General features: G+C 33.8%; 3 protein-coding genes across 5 annotated transcripts in view; 1 reads left to right on the top strand and 2 right to left on the bottom strand.

Annotated features, from left to right (window-relative positions):
• The window catches only part of Ca-alpha1T (Ca[2+]-channel protein alpha[[1]] subunit T), an 82,842-nt gene extending 81,561 nt beyond the window's left edge, over window positions 1-1,281 (top strand). Inside the window, exons 36-37 of the mRNA XM_089589419.1 lie at window positions 16-532; window positions 621-1,281. Of these exons, the coding sequence (XP_089445545.1) occupies window positions 16-532; window positions 621-1,092 (989 nt within the window). The 3' untranslated portion in view covers window positions 1,093-1,281. The remainder of the gene's footprint in view (window positions 1-15; window positions 533-620) is intronic.
• A 6,728-nt stretch (window positions 1,282-8,009) lies between these two features.
• Window positions 8,010-19,001, bottom strand: LOC106643345 (tetratricopeptide repeat protein 39C). The gene is made up of 12 exons (XM_089589579.1): window positions 18,889-19,001; window positions 17,042-17,743; window positions 15,542-15,711; window positions 15,224-15,361; window positions 13,621-13,822; window positions 12,053-12,287; window positions 10,959-11,159; window positions 10,719-10,887; window positions 10,434-10,632; window positions 9,251-9,502; window positions 8,683-8,891; window positions 8,010-8,203 (listed from the first exon to the last, which is right to left on the bottom strand). The coding sequence occupies exons 3-12, from the start codon at window positions 15,692-15,694 to the stop codon at window positions 8,087-8,089; spliced, it is 1,875 nt and encodes a 624-aa protein (XP_089445705.1). The 5' UTR covers window positions 15,695-15,711; window positions 17,042-17,743; window positions 18,889-19,001; the 3' UTR covers window positions 8,010-8,086.
• A 2,773-nt stretch (window positions 19,002-21,774) lies between these two features.
• On the bottom strand, window positions 21,775-24,325 carry LOC106643337 (apyrase). 3 transcript variants are annotated; one of them, XM_089589424.1, is made up of 6 exons: window positions 24,259-24,325; window positions 24,120-24,189; window positions 22,976-23,736; window positions 22,687-22,890; window positions 22,456-22,613; window positions 21,775-22,355 (listed from the first exon to the last, which is right to left on the bottom strand). In XM_089589424.1, the coding sequence occupies exons 2-6, from the start codon at window positions 24,122-24,124 to the stop codon at window positions 22,143-22,145; spliced, it is 1,341 nt and encodes a 446-aa protein (XP_089445550.1). In that variant the 5' UTR covers window positions 24,125-24,189; window positions 24,259-24,325; the 3' UTR covers window positions 21,775-22,142. The 3 variants fall into 3 exon arrangements, with proteins under 3 accessions (XP_089445550.1, XP_014213918.2, XP_014213917.2); XM_014358432.2 differs by lacking the exon at window positions 24,259-24,325 and having other exon boundaries at window positions 22,976-24,051; window positions 24,120-24,248; XM_014358431.2 differs by lacking the exon at window positions 24,259-24,325 and having other exon boundaries at window positions 24,120-24,248.
• Window positions 24,326-25,034: the final 709 nt, after the last annotated feature.

The following is a 25,034-nucleotide window of genomic DNA, read 5'->3' as shown; positions in this document are numbered from 1 at the left end:
TGACTTCCCAAACAGATGCGTCTGTATCAACGATGGACGACAGCCGACGCTCGATCTATCAGCAGCAGCGCGCCAGCGCCAAGCCCTCCAAATTTAAGATGAAGCGCCGGCAAACCTTCCACTCGCAGCGCCGCCACGGGGGTATGTTCTCGACACCACCGATGCACTTCGAGGTGGCCGAGCTTATACGTAAGCCGACGAGCAACCTGAGCGTCCCACGCATCATACCCCAGCGTGGCTCCGTCTCGTCCTCCTCGGCGTCCAACGTGTACGGCAGCACCAAACACTTGGCACGTCCGAGCGTCCCCGAGGCAAACAGGTCCTTTCTGACGGTCGCCCCACTGTCCTCGAGGCCCTCGTCCATTGAGTCGATGCTCGTCCAGAGGAGGCCGTCCTGCAACTCGATGACCTCGAATGTCGGGGACACCAGCTTCAAGCAGAGCAATTACCTCTGCCCTGTCGCGGACGTGAGCTTGATCAAGGCAAGGATACCCACGCTCGAGCTGCGTCCCGATAACTCCGTCACTCTTAGGTACCACGCGTGCTCTAGTATTCCCCGAGTCTTGCATTCATCCGTCCATCAAAGGCTCACCGTATAATATAAATATCTGATATTTTAGTGGCTCCAGATCACCGAGCGTCTCGAGCTACTCTGGTGGAGCAACGCACAATCGGTTGAAGGAGGAGAAAACGCCGAGTATCGTTGTGGTCGCGGAGCCCACCAGCCACGAAGATCTCGATGTCCAGTCAATTATTAACGAGCGACGGCCGTCCACGCTCAAGCCCGAGATATTTGGTCACAACTTGTACGTCAAAGACGAGGGAGATATCGAGAGTGGCAGTAGTGAAGCAGTAGCAATAGTCAACCAAGAGATGGACGATGAACGGCAGTATGTGAGCGTGGGCGTGGGCCAGAGCAGCGTGGAGCTGCGAATCTTCGTGGACGAGTCGGAGGAGCCGAGCACTTGTGCTGAACGGGAGACCCAAACTGAAAGGAGGAGTAGCAAGCCAGAAGCCGTCGTAGTGGTTGATAGTGGTGTGGGGAAACGCAGGAAAAAGAGCCCACCTGGCCCTGATGACGCTGTTGCGTAGAGATTCGTTGGCGGACTGTTTGTTGATTAGTTATTAGCCATCTTGCTGCAGTGTTCTGGACTTCGTTTCGTCCGAGAGTTCTGCATCTTTCTTTTTTTTAGGGTTTCACGGAAGTAGTAAAGGGTGAATTTTATCCGATGGTGCTTATACAACTTAGAACATCTGGATGCACCGAGATTCAGAGATTTTTTTTTTATAGGTGTCAGAAATTTTAATCTTTAACTGAACATTACGATAAAAAAAAGCATTTAAGTTTTTTTCTGATAGGATTTATTGAAAGTGAAGCTTCCTTCATGAGTGTTTGAGCCTACACAAAGTTAATATCAAAGTTCGAGGTGAATTGTGAAGCTGCAGAAAGGATATGCTGTCTCCGTAGCCGAGATCCCTGCCCAGTTCAAAATCTAATTGGATGTTTCTAAACAAAATTATTTCCTAATTATGAAGAATGTACTATTACTGTCTCAGCCGTGAACTCTTGGGAAGACTGGAATGCCTGACAATATAGTTATTAATAGGGACATTGGATTTCGCCTTCAAAAACTTTCTTGGTTAACAAAAAAAAAAAAAAAAAAAAAAATAGAGTAAACAAAGGTAGGTCATGCAGAAAAGTCACTCGCTTAAAGAATTCGTAGATTGGGTCTTGTACATACCATGGAATGTAATATAGTGAAAGATTGTTAAATTTGATGACAGACATTATAATACTATATTATGATGTTGAAATATTTTGTGATATGGTTGCTATGATTTTTGTTATCATCTTATTTCGAATTATAGACTAATTTTTTCACTGAAAGCACAATATTGCTATTAAAAATAATTTGTTTTGTCAGTGAATCATTAAATAAAGTAAAATCATATGGATATATATTTATATGTTTTGGACAAAATTCCATTCTTGTTGCTCTTTGTTAACTCGAAACTACATTACTACACTTACGACAATCTTCAAATAAAATTATTACTCTGGAAAGATATGGAAGAGATGCACGTGATAAATGAATGAAAAAGATTTTTAAACTAAAACAATTAACACAGAAAAAAAGTTTTCTGACAAGGGAGATACTTAGATCAGGGCAATTTTATCTAAAGCGTATGACTACAGAAAAAATGTTTTAATACAAAACGCCACTATGCATCTTTTCGTTAATTTGTAAAAGAAAAATTTATACAAATGTGAAAAACTAATGATCTCAACCGTTTTTGCGCTGATAAAACTTTTGGTGCTAATATTGATTCAATACAAGTGAATCTGTCTTCATTTATTCAATTAAAACAAACTTGTTGTTACTTAAAAGCAATTCCAATTTACAAAAATTTCATAATTTTATCTCCAAGACTCCCAAACCCATGAATTTTTGACAATTTTCTGTACAAAAATGACCAAAATTTCATTTGAGTTAATCATGCAGTATTGATAGTGATGAAAATAATGAAAAACCAATCTATGAAACTTTTAGCTTACTGTAAAAAGGTAGGAATCAAATCCTAAACTTATAATAATTATTAAAACAATAACAAACCAACAAAACCATTTCAGAAAGTTTTTCTCCGTGGCATACTACGATCAAAAACAAAAAACTGCACATGGAAACTACACACTTATAAACGTGATAGTTTACAAACAATAAAAATTAATCTCTTCTCGAGAAGAACTCATCTATCACTACCTTATAATTTTAAATATCTGTAAGCGCTCGGAGTCTCGGGATTGATTTTCCAATTTAGAAAAAATGGTACTTCTCTACCACTTCTATAACTCAATGCGGGACAATCTCATAATCTTTGGAAACTTTTTTCTTTCTTTTTGAAAGCAATAAAATTTCTTATACCATAACTTACAATTGTCAATAGACCGAAAAATGTAAAGTATGTAGTAATCTTAGTCTATGATAGCCATGTTACATTTAGCTATAAGTAAGCTCAGCAGATTCGTCATTCGTAAATTTTACTGTCACTTTTTCTACAAAAACTTTTAAGAAAATTTTTCTGAAATTTTATAAAACTTTTCACCACAGGAAAAATACTTCCGAGACTTTGACAATGTAGAAAATTATATTATAAATTTTTAATGTCAAAGAAAACCACACCTACTTAATTCTTTTATTTTAATCTAACAGTTTTATAAGACAAATAGAAACTGATTTAAGATCTTTTCGTATAATAATTTCATAGAAAATTTTTTATTAACATCTGTGATATATTTTAACTATAGCGTATGTTTTCTAATAATAATAAAAAAAATCGAAAATTTGAGACTAGAGTGAATAACAAACATGTGTTAAATATTAAAGTACGAAAACTGTAGGAGATGTAGCGTAAATTGTTAACAAACAAAATTTAAATAACAAATAATAATTTACGAAAAAAAGCGATTTAACGTTAATATAAAACGTCTTTGTAAATAACTGTACAATATTCTATTCTATACACTTGTGATTTATTTTGATACTATGTATAGTATAATTTTTGACAACTATGAAGTATGAATAAAAAAAAATACTCTTTGCCTTCACAAATGTCAACTAACCTTTGCTCACTAGTGGTGCTATCAATTGGAACTTAAAAATAAGTGTTATGGCTAATTGATGTTGAAAGATTTAATATTTGTTTATAGTTTAATGATTATTCATACTTTTTGCCATAAAAATATTCTTTTTATATTAAATTGACTTAAAAAAAATTTTACGATACATTCTTTTTTATGTTTGCTATTCTGTCAGAGCTCAATACATAGTAAGACGTTTAGCAACAATGTTGTTTACTTTACAGATAAGCACAAGCAATTCAATTCTTCTGAACCCTCTGTGTATACAAGATGTATAGCTTTACTTATTATTGTATCTGTGCACTAATAATAGAACATTACTACGAAATGGAATGCAATAAAAGTCTATCAGTTTCTAATTATTCAACTACAGAAAAAGTTTTTATTTAAGAGTGAGCTAAACATATGAATGAGTATGTACGAACAATTTTTGTATTAGTAAAAAATATTTTTTCAATTATTTACTAATGTAAAGCATGTGATCTGTTAAGATAGTACAGGAAAATTGATATACTGCTTCGTTTTAAAACTTTGTATGATCTGTATATTTCAAATGAAATTTGTCATGTATTGATTTTTGTAAAAAAAGATGTAAATATTGTGTAAATAGATTTTTATTCGTACATAATTTTTTAGAACGATAAGAAAACGTTATGACCTCAAAGTTACAATTAACTAATAATCATGTGTAGCAAGTGAAACTGTTCTGTAATTATAAATTAAAACAAATTTAAATGAGCACGAAAAGTCACAAAGTCTGTTAATTTTAAGTAAAAAGAGTTAAATTAATCATAACAATTAAATACTTCGTATCATCTTCGTATCGGTGCTTCTAAATAGAGAGGCATGATTGCCAATTCTGCAACTGTTATCGGAATTTCAATTAGCCACAAATTTCGAATCAATAAATTACCAAAATTGCATTTGCTTGGTGTACACTATCGCGTGCCTATACTTAGAATGAATTTTAAAAGTAAAAAATCTTGCTTTAACCACATGGATATTAAAAAAACGTGAATAAGGAATATCACGTCATGCTTGGTACCACATACGAATCTTGATCGCTCGATAGCGTTAGACGTCTGATCTCCGAATTATCTATAGTCTGTGCAACTAAATACAATCTGCCGGAACAATCTTTACTGTGCAGTCCGACCGAATCGTATTACAGGAGTTGGCAGTTTTTGGTACATAAAATGAAAAACAAAAAAATTTACAACATTTGTATCGCGAAACGTGCCTCTTCAGCCACAATTTGCCTCTCTGTTTCTATTTCTTCTGACGTTTACTCGTGTACTTATGATTTTTTGTAGTTTCAGCAGAGTAAATGACATTTGAGATCTTTCAGAAACAAAAAAAAAAAATAAAATAAAAATAAAGTTGATGAATAAAAATTAATTATAACTGTAATTAAAAATAGTTTATAAATATGTATACTTGCCTGAATAAAATAAATGAAAAATCGCGACGCTAAAAATATAATAGTAATTGTTGATTCGCAGAATCTTCTTCAGTGTGCTTCATAAGTCCCCTCAATATAACCAAAATGTGATATTGAGAGGACTTACGAAATATACCATGTAAAAATAATTAGAAAACCGTCGCATTAAGTATAAATTATAAATTGTGTTGTGTTTACAGAAAAAGCAAAGCAAACTAGAGTAATAAAAGATTAATAATTAACGAATGAAATTTTGCATTCTTGATAAGTAAAGCAGTTAAAATGTTATAAAGGATGTTGTATTAAAATAACAAACGAGGATCTGACTGTTGAAAGTTACAAAGACACAGAGAAATCAAGAAAAATCATGACAGTAATGAATTGGAAAAAAATAAGTAAATAAATAAGCGTAAATTAAAAAAAAAGTTTTGCTGGAAAACAGCCTCGATCTCGCAATTACCGCATTATTTGACGTATATACATTTAGCAAAGCAAAAAAAAACAAATAACACAAAAAAATAGTATCAGTACAGTTGAGATATAGTTTTATTGGATTAGGGTGAGTATTTGCAGTATAAATGTAATACAACATGAATAAAAAAATTAAAAAAAATGTTTAGTGCAATTAAAATGAACGAATGGGACTGAAAATAATTCGTTTCAAACGCTTGTGAAAACAAAAGTTTTCGAAGTTTCGTGAACGAAGAAGATACGCTGAGCTATGTAGGTTTAATAAATGAAACATAGAAATATAATTAATAGAATGTAAGAGCTGTACAAAGAAAAATATATTGAGTGATAATTACGTTGAAAATAAAATTTATCTTTCTTTAAACCCGTCCTTTTAAAATAAAACTATTGTATTTTAACACAGGTGATTTCTTTTAATAAAACTTTAATATTTGTGGCTTAATTTTATCTACATAGTGCATGTCTGTATAAATGTACTGATTGTGAGTGCTATTTGTGTAGATTTATGATATTTGTTTGATGTATGTGAGAAATTGGTGAAAGACTTTACCCAAATTCCTTCAACAATACAGGCTCCTTTTCCTCAAAATATCTGTTTTTCCTTTTTAGTCTTTACTATACTATAGTCATATGCGTACGGATGCCAACAGAAAGAGAGAGAGAGAGAGTTGAGTTGAGTTGAGTTGAATTTATTTCATCGACAATGGACTCAAGGTCCTACAACGCCGAGGCATAGTGTATATATAATAAAAAGAAACAAAATGACTGAGCTAATACAATGGCATCAGCCTAACAAAATTCGCATTAATAAATCATAATAAAAAAAAAAAAGGTATAACAAAAATAAAGAAATAAACTATAAGGAAAGAAAATATAAATATATACACATACATATGCACATAACCATGCATACGCATGCATACACATATATATTCAAAAAGAAAATATATACATATATATATATATGAGAGAAGGAAACAAAAAAAAAAAAAAAAAAAAAAAAAAAAATCAAATATAAAAACATAACAATTTAGTAAATAGTAATGTGCTATGAGCAGAACACTTGCAAACTAAAGGCGATCAAACGTCTTATCAACAAAGTAACTGTAAAGGAGCACCCTGAAACAGGGCCGATCATAGCGTCGGCGTAGATCATGCGGAAGAGTATTCCATAGTCGCGGACCAGCTACGCGGAACGAATTTTGGTAGTAAGAGGTGCTAGCATATGGGATCACCAAATCAAATTGGGAGCGACGAAGGGAGCCACAATCTCCAAGAGGCTTAAACTGGAGTTGATTAGCAATGTACTCAGGTAGACCATTCCGCAAGATCGAGACCAAGAGGCACAACGAGAGGTACACTCGTCGCTCAGTAAAAGGCAGTATACGAAGTGCTCTGTATACAGGGGTGATGTGTTCGGAACGACCAACATCGGTGACAAATCTTAAAGCAGCATTTCTGCAACGAGACAACTTAGTAACCAAAACACCTGATAGGTCCAATGCAATGCCGGAACAGAAATCAAAATAGGGGAACACGAGGGCATTCACTATATTCAGGCGAATTGAACGGGGCAAGGCGTCGCGGCATCTCCGAAGACGAGCGAGGGCAGCATAACTCTTTCGAGAGGTTTCCGCTGCAAAAGGGCCCCAAGAAAGGGTAGAGTCAAGAGTGACACCAAGCAGCTTAACTGTATCGCTGATCTGGAGCAGTTGGCCATCAAGGGTAGGGGCATGGTCAGCCTCACTGAGAATGGTGGACAAATTTCTTCTAGAGGCAAACCATGCGGCAAAAGATTTGCGCCAGTTAGGATAAAGACAATTGTCATGTCTCAAAAGAGAGAGAGAGAGAGAAAGAGAAAACTTCAATCTTTTCTACGTTCATTTCATGACTGCATGAAAGATTAAATAAAATAAATTTTTCGAGGAATGAAATGATTGTGAAAGCTTGTTACATGTGTTGTTTAAAAATTTTATAAACAGTATTTATTTTTAGCTGTAAGAGTATTTTTATAAATACGTGATTGGTTACACGCATACACTTGATTAAATACACTGAGATCTAACGAGATCTGACTTTCGAGTATAATTATATACATGCGTAGATACAATCGTGATTTGGTAGTTCGAGACGGATTACACAGAAAGACATTCATTGCTGATATTGTCAATTTCAGCAACCTCCTTGACCATGCACGATAAATCTTCATGATTACTGTTTTTATTTTGATCCTTTGGTTGTTGCATTAAATAGCTATATTATTATTATTATCTTAAGCACTTGTACAATATGAATTTTTTTGCCATGATGCAATTTCTGGAGCTCAACTCTGGTTTCTTGTTCGAAATAAGCAGTAAGCACTGAGCTAATATCACGGTATGATTACGATCATGGGTCACGATTATATGCATAATATCTATGTATACTATATTTGAAAACTTGCCTTTCCAAATATATATATATTTATAATTACGTATTGTATAATGCGCTGAAAAAACATTGTTCACACTGTAGTTACACTCTGGTCTGTTGGTTTACGATACTTTTTTCAACGCAGCGTGGATTCGGACACTTAGGCGACTCTCGAAGTCATAATCTTTGTACTCTGTATGAATTCTGTGAAGAATGCATCTGCCTTCTTCCACGGTACTCTGAAAGTATTGAAATTTTAAATGGAGTGGTACAATCTTACGTGACTGAATCCTTTTTGATCGTTGTGACATTGGTTAAGACCAATATCATGATTTTCGGCGGATTTTTATATTTTTTTCTCTACTTTGAAAGATTATTGTCATGCTGCTTATGCCTTTTGAATTAAAACTACAATGATATAACATAATACGTAGTTTTTGAATTTTTCCAATGTAATATGTCATTTTTCATACGTTTTTGTTATGTATGTAAAAATTTTATTGTTATTTATGTATCGTTGCGTTTAAATTAAAAGCCACAAAATAACACTAGAATAGATACAATACTTCCTTTTTCAAAGAGAAAAAAAAGAAAAAATGAGCATATGAAATGTCAAGAAAATTTTTCTCTTTGAGTAGTGTGGTAGGCTTTTTGAATAATAAAACATAGAAATATCATTCATTGACTCAAATTAGCCAGAATTAATTATTTAACTTACGCTTTCCATGCAAAGGATACTGCCGAGCTCGTACAGTGCGAAGGCACTGATATGCTGGTCTATGGAATCTTTTGCAGGTAGTCGACGCCTCAAGCAGTTACGATAGCTCCTCGTGGCCGCTTCTCGGTCTCCAAGATAGGCATAAGCGGAACCTTCGATCAAATCTGATAAGCCGTCCATTGGTTCCTCAGTATGACTATTTTTGCACTCTGAAATGTACGAATACGGTTTTTCATTTCTGGTTTTACATTTTTGCGTAGTTTTTCGCGCATCATCAAATGAAAAAATCTTTTCAATACTGTATGAAATATTGTGCTTCCACTATTGAAACTGTTGGATATTAGACAAAAAAAATTTTTTTAATCGTGAGCAACACAAACCAAAATTGTTTTTGTTCGTTCTGTAATAAATCTGTTTTTTAATAAGTGATAAACATAATACAGACTTAAGCCTCATGCTACTTGAGTATCCGACCAAGAAAACTCTTCTCTACCAATTAAGTTACATAAAAAATTTTTTTTCATTTAATCACATTAAAAAAAAAAAATCTATCATCGAAGTTACTAACCCATCAAAATACTGCGTAACGCATCAATGCAACATGAGGGTAAGGCGTTCCACAAATAAAGCAGCTCGTAAACCAGCAGCTTATAATACGAAACTGGGTAGGCTCTTCCGACGTCCTGGTCTATCAGTTTTGGGGTTCGTCTCGAGATGAAAAGGCCAAGTTGCGTCTCTCGAGCCACTCCTGCGACGCAGAGCACGAGTTTCCTATAGATCAGTAGCAAGTTTTCAAGGTCTCCTTTGGCACCTGAACAAACTGCGGATACCATACCAGATTACATAAGTGATGAATTTGACCAATACGTTGGAGAGTGTGAATGTTTTGGTACTAAGAAAAAAAGTTACTAATTTCGAATAAAATTTATGTGAAATAAATTATTTTTTGGTAGAATTAACTCTTTAGTAGTTTATCTATATTTCTAATAATCAAATGTACTTATTAAGACTACGCACTTAATTGTTCTACATTCGTTTAGTAATTGCTAATTGTAGATTAGTAATATTTACTAACGGTATTTTTGTATTTATTATCTGTTAAATAAAATCACAAATAAAATAAAATGTACCAATTATCTTACTATGGTACTTGTTACACATTGTCTTCATTACGAAATTAAACTATTTATAAAATTGGTTGGTTTTCAATTCTCCTCTACGAATCAGTTTAGGCACGCAATTTTTATGAAAATTTAGTTAATAACAAATGTAAAACTCAATTTTGATGATCCTAAATTAACTTGAGAATTTTTCTTACATAAATAATAGGTTCCAATTCATAGTTCTTCAATTCATGATCATCGAAATAATAATTCACAACATTTATTTAAAAAAATAATATACGGTGCCAAAAAAATTTTTATTCCAAACTGGTTGAAAATTCACATCAACATCTTTACTGCTGTTAAAAATTTTAGCATCTGCTATTGAAATTCGATGAACGAAAAAGAAATTAGCACACAATCTCTCGCTCGTAACGCGAGTCTCGTTCTCTCCAAACATTGACACAGCAATCAAAAAAGGTAGTTCACGGCAGATAGAAGTAAAGCGAAGCTTAAATCGTATACATGTAAACGCATAGCACGTGCTAATAGAACCAACCAAACGCTAGTGCTCGTTAAATCGTTAAAGGCATGAGGGCGACTTATGACCCATACGTGTTTCTCATGTGCAAAAAATTTTGTACATACCAGCGGCAAGATACGCGTAAAAGCTCTTGGACCAACGAGACTCTTCCTGTAACTGGGCGAGTGAAATATGGGCGTCTTCGTAATCAAGTCGAATTAAATGGCACCAGGCAACTTCGTGCAAACAAAGCAGCTTTACTTCACGCTGGGCTGACAGGTCGACAGCTCTCTGGTAGGCGTTCAGGGCTCCGTTTATATTAGACTGCGACGGAGATGTTAGGTGTATTAAGATTTTCATATTGAATTACAGGTAATTGGGACAATAAAATTTTTTCCGACGATAAGTACCTGTAACCTTTCGATTCTACCCGTGAAAAATAAAAACAACGCTGAGTATTCAAATTCTGGCTTGCTTTCCCGAATCAGTTCCTTAGCCGCTTCCACGCCAGCTTTCACATTCGAGCCATCGAGGGCGAAAAATGGACGTACGATCGTGTGATACCAGAGAAGCGTTAATCTGGCGATGAAATTGATAAAATCTTGCATGTATTGTTTTTGTAATAAACAGTTTGGTGGGAGCTGACTTACGTGGCGAGAGGTGCGCGCATATCCTCGCTGAGCCTCGAGTACATGAGGGCCGTAAGGCCGGCTTGCCTGTCGCCTTCGAAGCCGAAAAAGTGTATGACTTTTAACAACGAGGGCGGCAATAAACTGACGCACAGCTGAAAAATTCCGTACCCAAAACTTATGGCTGACATGAGTCTTCTCACCTCGGATGGTTCAACAAAACTGTAGAAGTTGGGCGAAAAGAAAGTGTTAATTTTTTGTACGTGTTACGATTACATTATCATCATACTAGCGATAACCATAAAAAAGAGTCACTTTTGTTGTGAAATAAAAATACGTGTATGGAATTAATTTTTTTTATCTCAAGGGCAAATACTGCCCATCAAGCACGTGTTTTTATATATTAGCAAAATTAAGTTTGAACGACTTAAAAATTATTAACCAACTTCACTCTTTTTTATTACCAAAGCTGAGCCACAAGCTTATGCGTTTATCTCAAAGCAAAAACAATATGCAGTTAAAACTACCTTGTTACATCAGGATAATTTTGTACCCTGATCGCGCTGACAATAATGAATTTGGTATATTACAAAACTTTTTTTAGTGAAAAAATATGCAGCATTGTATTAAAAAATAAAATTTTATGTTGAAAAATGTATCTATTTTCAGTAATAAAATATACAATTCTAACGTGTTAAATGGTTGTTGAAAAAAAAGAAAAAAAAAGAAAAAGAAATAAATAAATAACTTTTTATAGAATATTGATTTTCAGAAATATGAGTTTTATCTTACAATTTTGAAATACAGTATAAAATAGCAACAGTGTCTATAAAAAGTTTTTCCAACCACAAGAAATCACATAAACCCAACTTAAATAACGTTTGCGTAAAGATATAATAGTCAACACGGGCTATTTAGCAAACAAAAAACGAGAAAAGCGCACGCCAAAGCCCACGAAGCAAGTGTGTGTGAGAAAATAACATTATCAAAAAAAATCATCAAAAAGTAGCATAGCACTGCTATGAGAGTATTATGTAATTGTTGTACTGTTGTCTGGCGCTGAACAAGAGAAGGGGTGTTTGTTGTTTGTTTGTTTGTTAAGAAGAAAAAATTACGGTGTCTGCTGCTCGGTCGTGATTCCGGCGAGCGAGAAGAGCATTGATAGAGAGCTGCGCAGACCTGACGGTGAGGAGGACGATGTTGAAGGCAAGGGGGCCGAACCGACCGAAGAGCCGTTCCACGAGGGTATTGACCAGCTGGAGGTTGGGCTCGTTGGACTCGTTGGACTTTGGAGTAGAGAAGTCGGCCCATTACCGTTGCCACTTGGTGTACTGCAAATCGATGTAAAACCTGCAGGTGGAAAATTGAGATTTTACTTTTTTTTCGCGTTTACTATTCAGGTGTAGACCGGAGAAATTTGGTGATTAAAGACTCCTTAAAACTGTATGAAAAGTTAGGAAAGTAAAAAAAAAGCTTTAGATTATTTACGGAATTAGTCGTAAAAATATGGACACATTCTCTATACTTTACTATTACATGGACATTTATTAAATAATTTTTTTTCCAGTTTATTTGGACTGAGAAAGAATGTGAAAGCCATGCGTTTACATAGGAAGCTTTGAGAATCTTGTAAGAATGTTAAGAAAATATGTGCAAGAAAATTCAGTTTTCAGAAAAGCAAAAGCTACTTTTATCAATTTATTAATAAATTAAAATCTTTTTTACTTAAAAGTAAATATCTTTATTAAAAAATTGTAAGAAAACCTTGTGGCGATTTATTGACGTAGTATCACCTTCAAGATGTATACAAAAACTTTTTTTTAAATCATGAATGAATATAAAATGAGCGTAAAGTCTTTTGTACTATTAGTAACCTTTTACTGGGAACTGATAATTTAATTTTGATGAAACATACTTAGTGATAGCTTCCTATTGGAGGCAATATTTAAAATCTTATCAACATTATTTATTTTTTCAATTCATCGTCAATGCAAAAAATTTTCTCCCACATAACATACATTTTCTAAAAAAATATTTAATAAAAAATTCTAGACTTTTTATTGTCCTGAGTATATACAACTAAAATTCCGTTGAAAAAAAATTTGGTTTTCAAGTCTTAAATTTTTTTAATAAAGTTGAAATTTTTCATTGATCAGTATCAATATTCCAGTAGATTTTAATATTATGTGTATAAAAAAAAATAGTTTTAGACTAAGTTAAATATATACACATAGTTAATATTCTTTACTCTGTCAAAGACGTTCCAATACTTTTTTAAAGTTATTACTAGATACGGAGCACAACGTTTATTAAAAACAAAATTTTGTGACCTGATCGTAATCCAGTTAACTAGAATCTTGGGTGATGAATGTTCCTGATTTTTTGAAATGGCACCGATAAAAGTTATGCTGTCAGTAAAAAGTTAATAAAATTAAAATTAAACATTACTTAATTCTGATTTCTCTCGAAGTTGTAAAAAAAACTGCAGACGGGAACATTCATAATCATTCGCATCACTTGAATCAAACTAAAGCAAAAATTTGAAACAATGTGAGTCAATAAAAAAAAAAAAAAACCAATAATAAAAATGCACATAAAAATAGTGTTTATTCAAAAGAGCAAAAAATAAAAGGAACCCCAAAAAAATGAGAAAATAACTATAGATTTACAAGTATACGAGTACCAGAGGGCGCGCTACCGAAGGTGCGTCTGTAAAGTTGCAGTATCTGATTGTAGGTGTGCTGGTAGACCCTCCAGGCTTTTCTGAGCATCCAGCCACCCCTTACGTAGCCTGTGATTTCTTGTTGCAAGAGCGTTAGCAACGCCGCGCATACCTGCGAGTCCGCCAGCACCACTTGACGCTCCAATTTTTTCACGTACTCACTCTGTAAATATGTTGTATAGTTGCATACGTACTTACACGTAGGTATTTGGACATTTACATTGTTTTGAGAAAAATTATTCATAGACATGTACTCAAATACATTGTGTACACGGATGGATTACAGAGTAGGCCGAACGTTGTACTATGTGTATGAGGATATACGATCGATAGATGCAAGTCTAAGGCCTGGCTCTGTATGCATACGAAATTGTTTGCACGAACCGGTCGGCCCATGATCACCAATTCAAGTGTGGTGAGTTATAGTACAGATAAGAAAATGTATGTTTATGAAACAAGTGAAGCGTACCGATTGCGCAATGTGGACAGCTCTGCTGGTCGCGTTACTTTTCTTTTTGTTTCGACTGTCTAATACGATTCGTCACAAAATATAAATTTAAATTTAGCCTGATGTGACTCATTGTTCTTGGTGCAATTTTTTTTTTTCCTAAATTTTATTAATGATGATAAAAAAAATTGAATTAAATTAATAAAGAAATTTTTGGTAGAAACAATGTTATCCGTTTAAGTATAATCCACTTCGACTTACTATATATGAGCGTTGCTATCTTCTTTCCATTAATTATAACAGTACCAAATTTACTTAAGTTTCGTACGATCATATCATTCAATCTATCGACTTAGCTGTAGTAGAGTAAAATAATATTTTTATACTGTTATGATGACCAAAATGTCGGTAAAAATGTAAAAAAAATTTTATCCAAGCTTGTTGAAAATTTAATTCTCTTTGAACATTTTTTTTTTTTTTAATTATTTATCATTTATTTAACTGTTGGATAGCTTACTCATTTATTTTTCGTTTTTTGTCTTTTTTCTTTTTCTTTTTTTACCCTACTTATATATGTTGATTCCTATGTTTATTGGTTCATTTATTTTTTTGTTTTGTTAAATGTTGGTAAAAAGTTTGATTCTTCCAATTATTTTTAAAATATAAAATATTACGTATGTTAATGAAAAGAAAAATTATTTATGCATTTAACTCCTGTAAAAAAATTTTACATCGTGTTTTTTTTTTTATATATTTTCAAAATATTATAAGTCAACAATACTAAATTTAGGTAAAGTTTATACGGAATAATTATTGAGAAAAAACTTAATAAAATATATGTATGAATTTTTTTTTATTCTACACAAATACAGAGCAATAAATAATTAAGATTTGTTTTTATCAAATAGTAACATTGGCATAGTTTTAGTGTCACAAATTATTTGTATACTGCAGGGAAAACATCTTCAACCTTCAAAAAAATTTTTTAGAACCAAGTGAGAGTAGCGATCGTGGGTCAAAAACTATAGAACACAATCTTTAATATATGATAATACTCGAACAATAGGAAAGTGAGCAATTAGAAAATTCCTAAAATATGCATAATACAGTACTCACATTAGAAGTATCATCTCCGAAGACCCTAGTCTTCATAGACTTGATCCAGCCTATATCGTCTGTACATTCCCTTTCCATATCCCGCAGGAGTTGCACCGCTTGCTGCAGCTTGTCATCTTCAAAAGTCATGAGCGCGTTCTATAAGTGGATACATTTAAATTCAGTACAAAATATCATAGCTTTCGTATTTGCTGTTTGTACATTTTTTTATTTGTTTGGAATTAACTTGATTTCTATTTAATACATGTATATATGATCACGAGTCCACATTAACGATTAAAAAAAGTGTAACCAAAAAAAAAAACAAAACACTTTTACCATGAACAAAACAAAGCCCTGGCCGGCCTTGATATGGAAGCTGCGTGGATGCTGGGTGAATAGGGCCTCGGCTTCCTCAGTTTTATTGTTCAACAGCAGTGAAATTCCTTTCCTTGCTACAGACCAGTCAGCTTCCGGTTTTGATGAAGCCATTTCCCTTCTCTCGATTTCTTTTTGTTGCACAAGCGTTGTTTGTGTGAGCCACGGATTAATTAAGTGGAAAGGGAAAGCATGTTAAAGAAAAATCAGTTTTTCTCATCATTTCTGAGGTGTGGGGGAGCTGATGCGATGGGAAGTTTGTACAAATTCAAGTTATCTCATTAAAACTTGGTTATCGAGACGCGAAACTAGCATCGAATGGTCTTTTATTCAGTGTCAATGTATGTGTGCATGTGATCGATCGTCACTGTCATTGGTGATGTATATTTCTTTCTTTCTTTTTTTTTTTTTTTTTTCTAGTCATGCTGATAAATTTTGAAAACAAATGTGATATTTTCAGCATCTAAAAAAAAAAAAATACATAATTTTCAGTGGATTATTGGAATATTTTGCATTTATAACAACAAAAGTCAGAATTCCGAACATGGGCAATCCAGCTCACACCATACTTGTATTTATAAACTTTAAATTTGTTATTCTGCTTGTTTAAATATATTTTTTTCTTCTATAAATTTCCTTTTTATGTAGAACTTTTCTATTTTCATTGGTTTTATGACTAAACTATTTTTATAGAATAAGTACCTAATTAATTATATAATAATCTACAATGATAGTATAGAATAGTTTATTTTTAAAACATAATGTAGTAAAATCATTCACTTAAAAAATCTACTGTAATGAATAAAAAATCGTGCATATAAATAAAATACTGTTACTGCACTTCTTTTACAGAGAAATCGACCAATGCATACCTGGATATTAGCCAAAAAACAAAAAAATAAAAAAGTTTAGATGTGAATTTGCACTTTATATTAGGATAGAAACTATTCGGATTCCACTAAAAATCTTTTTCTTAATCATTGACAAAAGTATTATAATAAAAATTCATTTTGTAATTGACATTTATTTTTTTTTTTTTATAGAATCTCCTACGTTATACAATAAAATTTATATAAAAAGTATATTCACATTTTCCTTACAAAACAAATTTCATTTTTTTTTTTTTTTTTAACTTTTAAAATCTTGTACAATTTATAATTAAAGCAAACTAAAAGGAAAAACTTTGAGTCTCCAAAAATTACGATACATAGCATACATAATAATTCACACAAATTATTCTAAAAGAAAAAAAAACTCTGAAGCACAAGTCTTAAAAAAGTACTCAATAAGAGCACCTCATTTCTTCCGGCATTCGACACGTGCACGAAATACTCTTGACATTTCTACTTAACAAAGTCATGAAAACACTTTTAAAAATGAACACGAAGAAACAGCAAAAAAAAAATTAAAAAAAAGATTACGCATGCTAAGTATAATCATGTGCAATATAAGATTACTTACGCACACGAGAGTCGAAACTCTACTATCTGCCCACCGCCGCCGCGGCGGCTCTCATCTTAAGCCGGGACTCCGGCGCGACTGTGAAGACAACAAAGCTCCAGCACCGACAAAACTGCTGCTGCTGGAGCCAAGAAGTGCGCACACTGTGACTACCAATCCCATTTTTACTGAGAGTTGCCGCCACGCTAGTCGTTATCATCTTCTAGTGTACAACAGTTGCACGAAATTCACTGTGCTGAGGGACTGATTTATGTGTACAATAAACACGCGTCCACGAGTAGTACAACTTTTTTTGTTCTTTCAACCTCAGAGACACGTTGTGTAGCGAGACAGAGCCTTATCTCTTTTTTTTTCTTCTTCCATTTCTTCCTAGTCTAGTATTTCGCGTGAACTCTCTTATCTTTACAGTGAAGCTGTGAATTACAAGACCGGCATGTAACAACAAGTAGTAGTAGCCGAGAGATGGTAATTAGAGATCCGTTTCTGCTGCAATGCAAGTTTCATGAATGCAGTGCTTCTATCTGTCACCTGGAGTTGTTTACGTCTTTTTTCATTGTACCAGTCAGCGGCGCTTTATTTTTTCGCTTCTTATGTTACCACTTCTACTGTTCCTTTTACATGTCCAACTCGCGTGTGTTCAACTCTTTCTTTACTTTTCTTCTTGCTCTTTACACGCTGACGTACCTACTCTTTTTAGATGTTCTGAAACACAGAAAAATAAACAAGATTTTTCTCTATGTACAATGTTTGCACTACAGTGAATATTTTGCTCTTTTTTTTTTTTTTTTTTTTTTTTCAACAGCGTGCAATCGTACGAATTTTGTGTAAATTATTAAAATGTGCAATATTTTTATAAAATATTGAAAATTAATATTAAATGGTCTACAATAAATTCACGTTCTTGAAAATTGTTGGTAGAGATAATACTATGTGAATAACTACAAGAAAACAATTTTTCTTCTATTTTGTATGAAGAATAAAATGTTCAATTTTATTTGTAAATATGATTCATAATACACTTTTTTTTTTTTTTTTTTTTTTTTTTTTTATAGTCAGAATTTTCATGTAAAGGTTTTAATAGGAAATTTTTACAGTCATTGGTCACACATGCAATAAGGAAGATGTATACATTCGATTAATCAATTTTTGCATTTTTTGCACTCAATAATACTGAAGTCATAAAAATTCATTGGTATAATCCTATTGATAGTGTAAAAAAATTTGGACCTCATGTTTAATAATAAAAAAAAATTATTTATTTGCACATTTTTATGACTCGCCTATTGGAAAGAATGTTTTCTTAGAAGAAAATACTAAGTTTACGAAATATGCATTTTAACATAATAAAAATTTAAACTAAAGTTTCTACACAGAAAATTTTTTTCAATTATTGTCTGAATATTTTTTTATTCATGAAGGATCAAAGTTTTATCTCTAGACAGTTTTTGTCTCCATTAAATCATAACAAGACTTATCTATATTTGTCAGCACAAAGTTTTATTTTAGAGGATTTTACGAAAAGTTTGTAACTCACGGGAAAAATTAATTAATTGAAAAATTTGTCAAAAGCTTTGTATCATACGTAGCATAAAAAAATTGTATTTACAATAAAAAAATTTGTGGTAAGATACAAAAAATGCTCAACCTCATCGTCCTCGATTTAATATAAAAAAAACAGAATATGCACCTTTACCTGTACAAGCTAAAAAATATCAATCTAGTACATAAACACTTTTTACACAAGTTTTACGAAAAATAAAAATAACAATAATAAAAAAATCTCTCTGTTTATCATTCCCCTATTTTCTACTTGAAAAAATCTTAAAAGACAAAGCTTAAAAACTTACAAAAAATTACTGTCTTCTAATCCTATTTACATAAAATATTTATACACCCACACACCCCAAAAAATAAATTGCAAAAAAAAGACAACACAAATAGTAAAACACCTCATGCACCCTGCTCAGCACGAGGTCGACTGACTAACCCCTTGGACGTCGCAATGCTGTGTGCTACAATGAAATACACACTCGTATACTACGAGCGTGCGCGCGCGTGTTGTGCTCCTTGAACGGCTTTTATTGATTTTAGCCTGAAAATAACCGTCGTGACCCTGAGATCACCAGAGCACCCCCTGTCACCCTTTCTGTCGACAATGCACTTTACCGGTGACACCCCCCACTTTTACAACTTTTAACACGTGTGCCAGCCTCCCTCGTTTTCCGCACTCTTTTGTTTTTGTATTATGCAGTCCAGTTGATACTGGGTGCCAGTCCCGGAATCACCGTTATACACGACTGATTTTCCGTTCTAGTTTCTTTCGAGGGCTCATCATACCGATCTATTTTAGGGAATTGGTTTCCGGTATTGAATCCAGCGAGAGAACAGTAGTAAAAGGGAAAGGCTCCAATGAATGGGTGCATGAATGTCTAGGGGGTGGGGCTTTTGTTTTTTCTCATTTTTTTTCTGATAGGAGTGTACGTCGATCGAAAATGGCAACGGCAATGACGATACGCTTTCTTAATGCAGAAAATTGGTTTAAAATTAGAGAAGGGACGTCAATATATTTCTCTACTTGCATCCGCTCACGTGTCTCTTTTATGTAATGGGTTCACGCGATCGTGACGAACAACACTTTACTAATGTTCTTGATACGCTGTACGTGCATGTGTACCTCAAAAAATCGGTAAAAAAAAGTGGCGATCTTTGAAGTCATTGTTGGAGGTTGGGTGCTCTAATATTGATGTTATAAGAGCACTATCTTGAAAAATGAGATGTCAGCAGCATTGCTCGTCATTTCAAAGGTTTGATAAATTGCTCGTACAATGACCCTGTGGAATATTGGAATATTCCTTGGAAATGACGAGGAATTTTTATAGAATATTTATGGGAAATTCATAACTGTTATGACTCAATATAAAATCCACATGATTTTTTTTTTAGAAAACAAGTAAACACTCTCGCCAATTTTTTTAATTTGAAACTTTGTTACATTATTACTTGTGACTTTACTTTTATCCTGGCAAATCTGGATTATAGCTTCATTTATTTGTCTTTTAACAACATGTCAATCATCAACGCGAGTTGAGAAAATATACCTTGCCTTCGGCTCGGGCCGCAAACCTCTCGGTTCGCAAACAGAGACTTTTCAAACTCGTAGGAAAACTACCATTTTCGGCCCAGTCTCTAAAAATGACTCCATTTATTTTTACACTTCAAATGAAAAAATGATAACTTGATGAAGCATTGATACTTTTAAATAAAATTCACTTGGTATTAGAAATAATACATTACAAAAATGCTCTGTATTAAAATTCAAGAAAGTTTTTTCATTTCTAATAGCCAGTAATTTTTATTCTTTATTGTTTTGGTTGGTCCAACTGTTTCGAATGTAATCAATTTACATATCGATTTAGTAAACATATCTGTAAGTCATCGGTTTAAAAAAATTTGAAGCACAAAGTACGTAATAACTAATAAAAATTGATCTGTGTTATTTTTTATTCTTTTTCGTCGTAAACTTTATTTGATATATGTAAAGTTCCGTTCGTTAAGAAAAGTAATACGCACTGGAAAGTTCATACCAAAACTAAAAAGTCATGACACATAGCAGAAACTCTTTCGATAAAGTAATTTAAATAAAAACAGTAAAAAAAGTCTTGTGTCATGATCTAACAAAAAAATTAAGAATATTGTTCACTATAAAATTTTGATACGTGTTTTTGTGTTTAAAATCCAATAAATTTGTTGAAGTTACTGTAAAAACTATGACGAATTGAAAACATAACTTCTATATGTTAAGCTATTAAAATAATATAATCAACATATTATTACAAAAATTTTCATTTCTGCATTACGAAAAAGTAGAAAAAAAAATTGAAGTAAAGCAAATAGTAACACAATTCAAAATTTTTTTTCATAAGGCAAATTTTTTTTATATTAGTTTCATAATTTTTTTTCAATTCTCTTCGATGCAAAATATTTTTATAACACTATGCAATAATTTTTATTAATATTAATGTTTCTTGACTTAAGAGGAAGTTATTATAAGACAGCTCTGTGGGACAGTCGTCTCTGAAATTGATAAACTGTTTGATAATTTAATGTTTTACTTAAAACTATTTCCATCTTAAGTAACAGAATGCTTACACAAATAAAATTTTTATTAGCTACAATCATGGACAAGGTATTTTAATAAAATTGATACAAAATTTTAATGTAAATGGAATTTTTAATAATCGAAATAGATGAAATTACACAAAGTATTTCATTATTAACAAAAAGTAACAGTACAAAATTAGACACTCAAGGACAGCTTGAGTTGATTTAATAAATAACATATTATTATAGTTATCTTGTAACAATCAACTACGCAACAATCCACAAGAACCTAATAACATTCATCACTGGACTAAATAATTTAGAAATCAATTATGATTTTTCGGTTACTTAAAAAATGGTAAAAATTAAAAAAATTAATTATTCCAAAATGAAATTTTATTGATTTTAACTACATGCTGATCACGTTCAACAAGGCGTTAAAAATTAGTAGTTTTCGTCCGATAAATGCCATCATCTCCGGAGCTATTTTGCATCCCAGGGGGCGCAAAAAACTTTTCTTCCCATGGGTTCAAAGTGACTACAAGGTTGCAAAGCGTGGCCCGAGGGCGCGAAGCGGCAGTTGCTCTTTGTGCCCAAGGTAAAAAAAAAATTTTTTTCTTATCATGGGCACTAAGTGCAACTGCCGTTTGACGCCCTCGGGTCACGCTTTGCGCCCTTGTAATCACTTTGAGCCCACGGGAAGAAAAGTTTATTGCATCCTTTGGATCCAAAGTACTTTTCTGCCCTAGAGCCCAAAGTGATTTACTCGTCCCAAAATGTGCCCATGGGTGCAAAATTGCACTTTGCGCCCTGGGTAAGAAAAAAAAAAACATACGCGAATTGGGCACCAACTTACAGTAACCGCGCCCTTCGAACGTTCATGTTTGTACTTTGTGCCCTAGTGACGTAATGTACCATTAAAATCACTAGTATCATTTGTACAGTTATTTACACTTTTAATAAAATTATAAATATCACTAGGTTCTTTCAATTAAAATTATCATACAAATTCTAAGCCTTCAAACTTTTCGTCTGCCACATGGAGATCAGGCATAATTATCTGTCCATCAATATTGAAGGCTGTTATGTAGGTAGCAGTTTTATTTAGATATTCTTCAGTCTTCAGAGCGACAATTATCGAGTCATTTGAATCAGGGAGGAACTTGAAACTTGAAAATCCTCTGATTGGCACTAATGAGCCCACATACACTACCTACAAAAATCAACAGTCATATAAAATATTAAGTGGTAACACAATAAATTATATTACGTTTGGAAATAACTTTGTAATTATTTGTTGAAAAAATCCTGACCTTAATATTTACAAATTTCTCATCAGCTATTAGCAATACATTGCAAGCCATAGTTTCGTCTATTTTTTCATCATATTTCTCTTTTGAACACCTTCTTGGTAGGAAAAACCATTTTTTATGGACATCACTCCAGGCTCCCGACTCATGAATCATGTAGCCTTAAAGAAAATAAACAAATTAGTATGTACAAACGGATGTAAGCATTAAAATTTTCTGATGTGGCAGTATTACCTGGATATTCAATACCTATGGCTTCTCGTAAGTGTTTGAAGTTTGATTTCCAATTTCTAGAATAAACTTCACCATTAGGTGATATAACTTTGACCCACATAGGATCGTTGTGTACAAACTCTCCAGTGGAAGTAGTCCATTCTTTGCCCATACTACCAACATACAGTAGTTCGTCTTTCACAGTAGCCCACTCAGATTTAAAACCTACGCAAAAAATACGGCTCACGTTAATAAAAACAAGAGAAATAAAATTAAACAAGACTAACGTACCGTTTAATTAAATACAAACCTTTTTTACTCTTTCCATTGCCATCCATGAGTATGACCCAAGGATAAACATTGTCCCCTTCTAAAAAAAACGTCACTCCAGACCTGTCGTCAAAAGTTAATAGTCTTCCGTCAAAAGTCACTAGTTCAGACAACTCCATTCCTCTGCCCTTCATATTTAGATCCGAGGTCAGTGCCACGACGGCCTTATCCCACGTAACGGAGATAAAATTCCTGGAAGACATCCACATAAGATTGCCCCTAATCAGATTACTTTGCCACAAATTTCTCTGACTAGCACTTTTGGAGTTGGTGTCCCGATCACTGACGATCGCAATTTTGTAAGAAACACCCGTGAATTGTTTACTCGCAGGAGTCAGTGGGTAAGTCTTGTTGTAATTGTAATACTGGCGGGGTTGCAGCATGTGTTCCGGGGGCACGCAGATGAGGCTCTTCAGCAACGGATAGCCGTAGTATACGAAGCACGCGATCACGAGGAAGAGCAAGAAGACAAGAAAGTGGCTCTGGATACGCAGAGTACTGTTGCCGACCCTGTAAATGTGCGGCGTGCGAAGAGCCTGGCGCCAGTCGCGCCCCAGCATTCTACTGCGCCTGCTGTTGTGGTACTCGTGCAGCAGGCGGCTCGTTGACTGGGACGTTGTCATCTCATCGTTGTTATCCGTATCGACGCACGAGTTGAGCTGCTGCTTGTCTTGGCTAACGTCGCGCTGCTGCCGGTCGGAGCCACGACGACGATGTTGGTGATTTTGCCGGCTATACCTTCTGCAAAATCAACGCCAATGATGTGGCATCATTATAAATAGCTCTTGGAGCTATATCTGCAGCAGCTGCTGTGCTGGGGTACTGTCTTGTCTGATCTGGTTGCTGCTGCTGTTGTTTACAGAAGTTAGTGTGGTTCACGTCGATAATGGCAGATTTGACTAACGATGGTGTATAAGATGCTCGGGTGCCTTAAGGTTGACGATCTCGTTGAAGGAGTGGGCGATCGCTTGGGTGACAGCAGCGTCATTATTGCGTAGACAAACTTATTTTGTGCGTCGGGGAATACATTCCACGTAAGCAGCAGCAACAGCAATGCTTCAGTATTGAGATAACGATGTCGTTTTTTTTTTTTAAATAACTAATCATACGATCAATGAACTAACCTCATAATATATTTGTGACAACAAGCTTGCTTTGCTCGAGGAGATGACGATCGGCAACTGCTGACATTCACTGGAATAAATGAAAGAGCTGCTGCAGGTGATGTTGTAAAATTTTCTGTATATTTTTATGTATACCTACACGCGTTTTACGATAAAAACTTTAGTCTGTTATATCTGTTATATCTGATGCTACCTGCTGGGCACTCCGCAAGTCCGCACTGCTGTATTTTTACTGTGTCCACACACACACCGTTTTCTGCCACCCACGCCGCCACCGCAGCAGCTGATACTCGATTGATAATGATTATTCCTTCATGAGCGTAGATCACATGATATACATGCACGTGTATGGCGCACAGTCGGTATAGAAGATGCCTCAGTTACTCACTTTTGAGCAAGGGTAGACAGCGGCAATATATGAAAAGTACGGTCTTGCATGTGAGACATCCCATGGCCGTATAAAACTTATTAAACATAAAAAAATATTATTACATATGTTGTAAAGTGATGTATATTAGAGAATTTTGATTTAAATCAATCGTTACTATAGTAGAGGAATCCTATCTTAAAACGTTGTAATGAACCAGTTCTATAGACACTATTCTAATATATATTTGCAAATAATATATTACTGGTAATTAGTGAAGTGCAATCACAATTCCTACATTTATTTTTCATTGTATGACTCTGTGTCCACGTCCATTATACTTTATCTTCATCTTTGCATCACTATTTCCCCATTAATACCGCCCAACACGTCCCTTTAAATCACTTTTCTAGTACGTGCTTCTACATTATTTCTCTGCCCACTTGTCCAAATTTATTTATTTGTCTCAGTATCTACCCCCTTCTTCAATTATTCATCAATTGACCTTTGGTATTGGCTTTCATTTTTATATCTGAGATTTTTCGACC

This window comes from Copidosoma floridanum, unplaced genomic scaffold, assembly GCF_036245765.1.
Source record: "Copidosoma floridanum isolate Cflo_tuat_1 unplaced genomic scaffold, Cflo_Japanese_pri ptg000009l, whole genome shotgun sequence".
Taxonomy (NCBI): domain Eukaryota; kingdom Metazoa; phylum Arthropoda; class Insecta; order Hymenoptera; family Encyrtidae; genus Copidosoma; species Copidosoma floridanum.
Note: the sequence above shows the minus strand (reverse complement) of the source record. Positions and strands in the feature narration are given on the sequence as shown.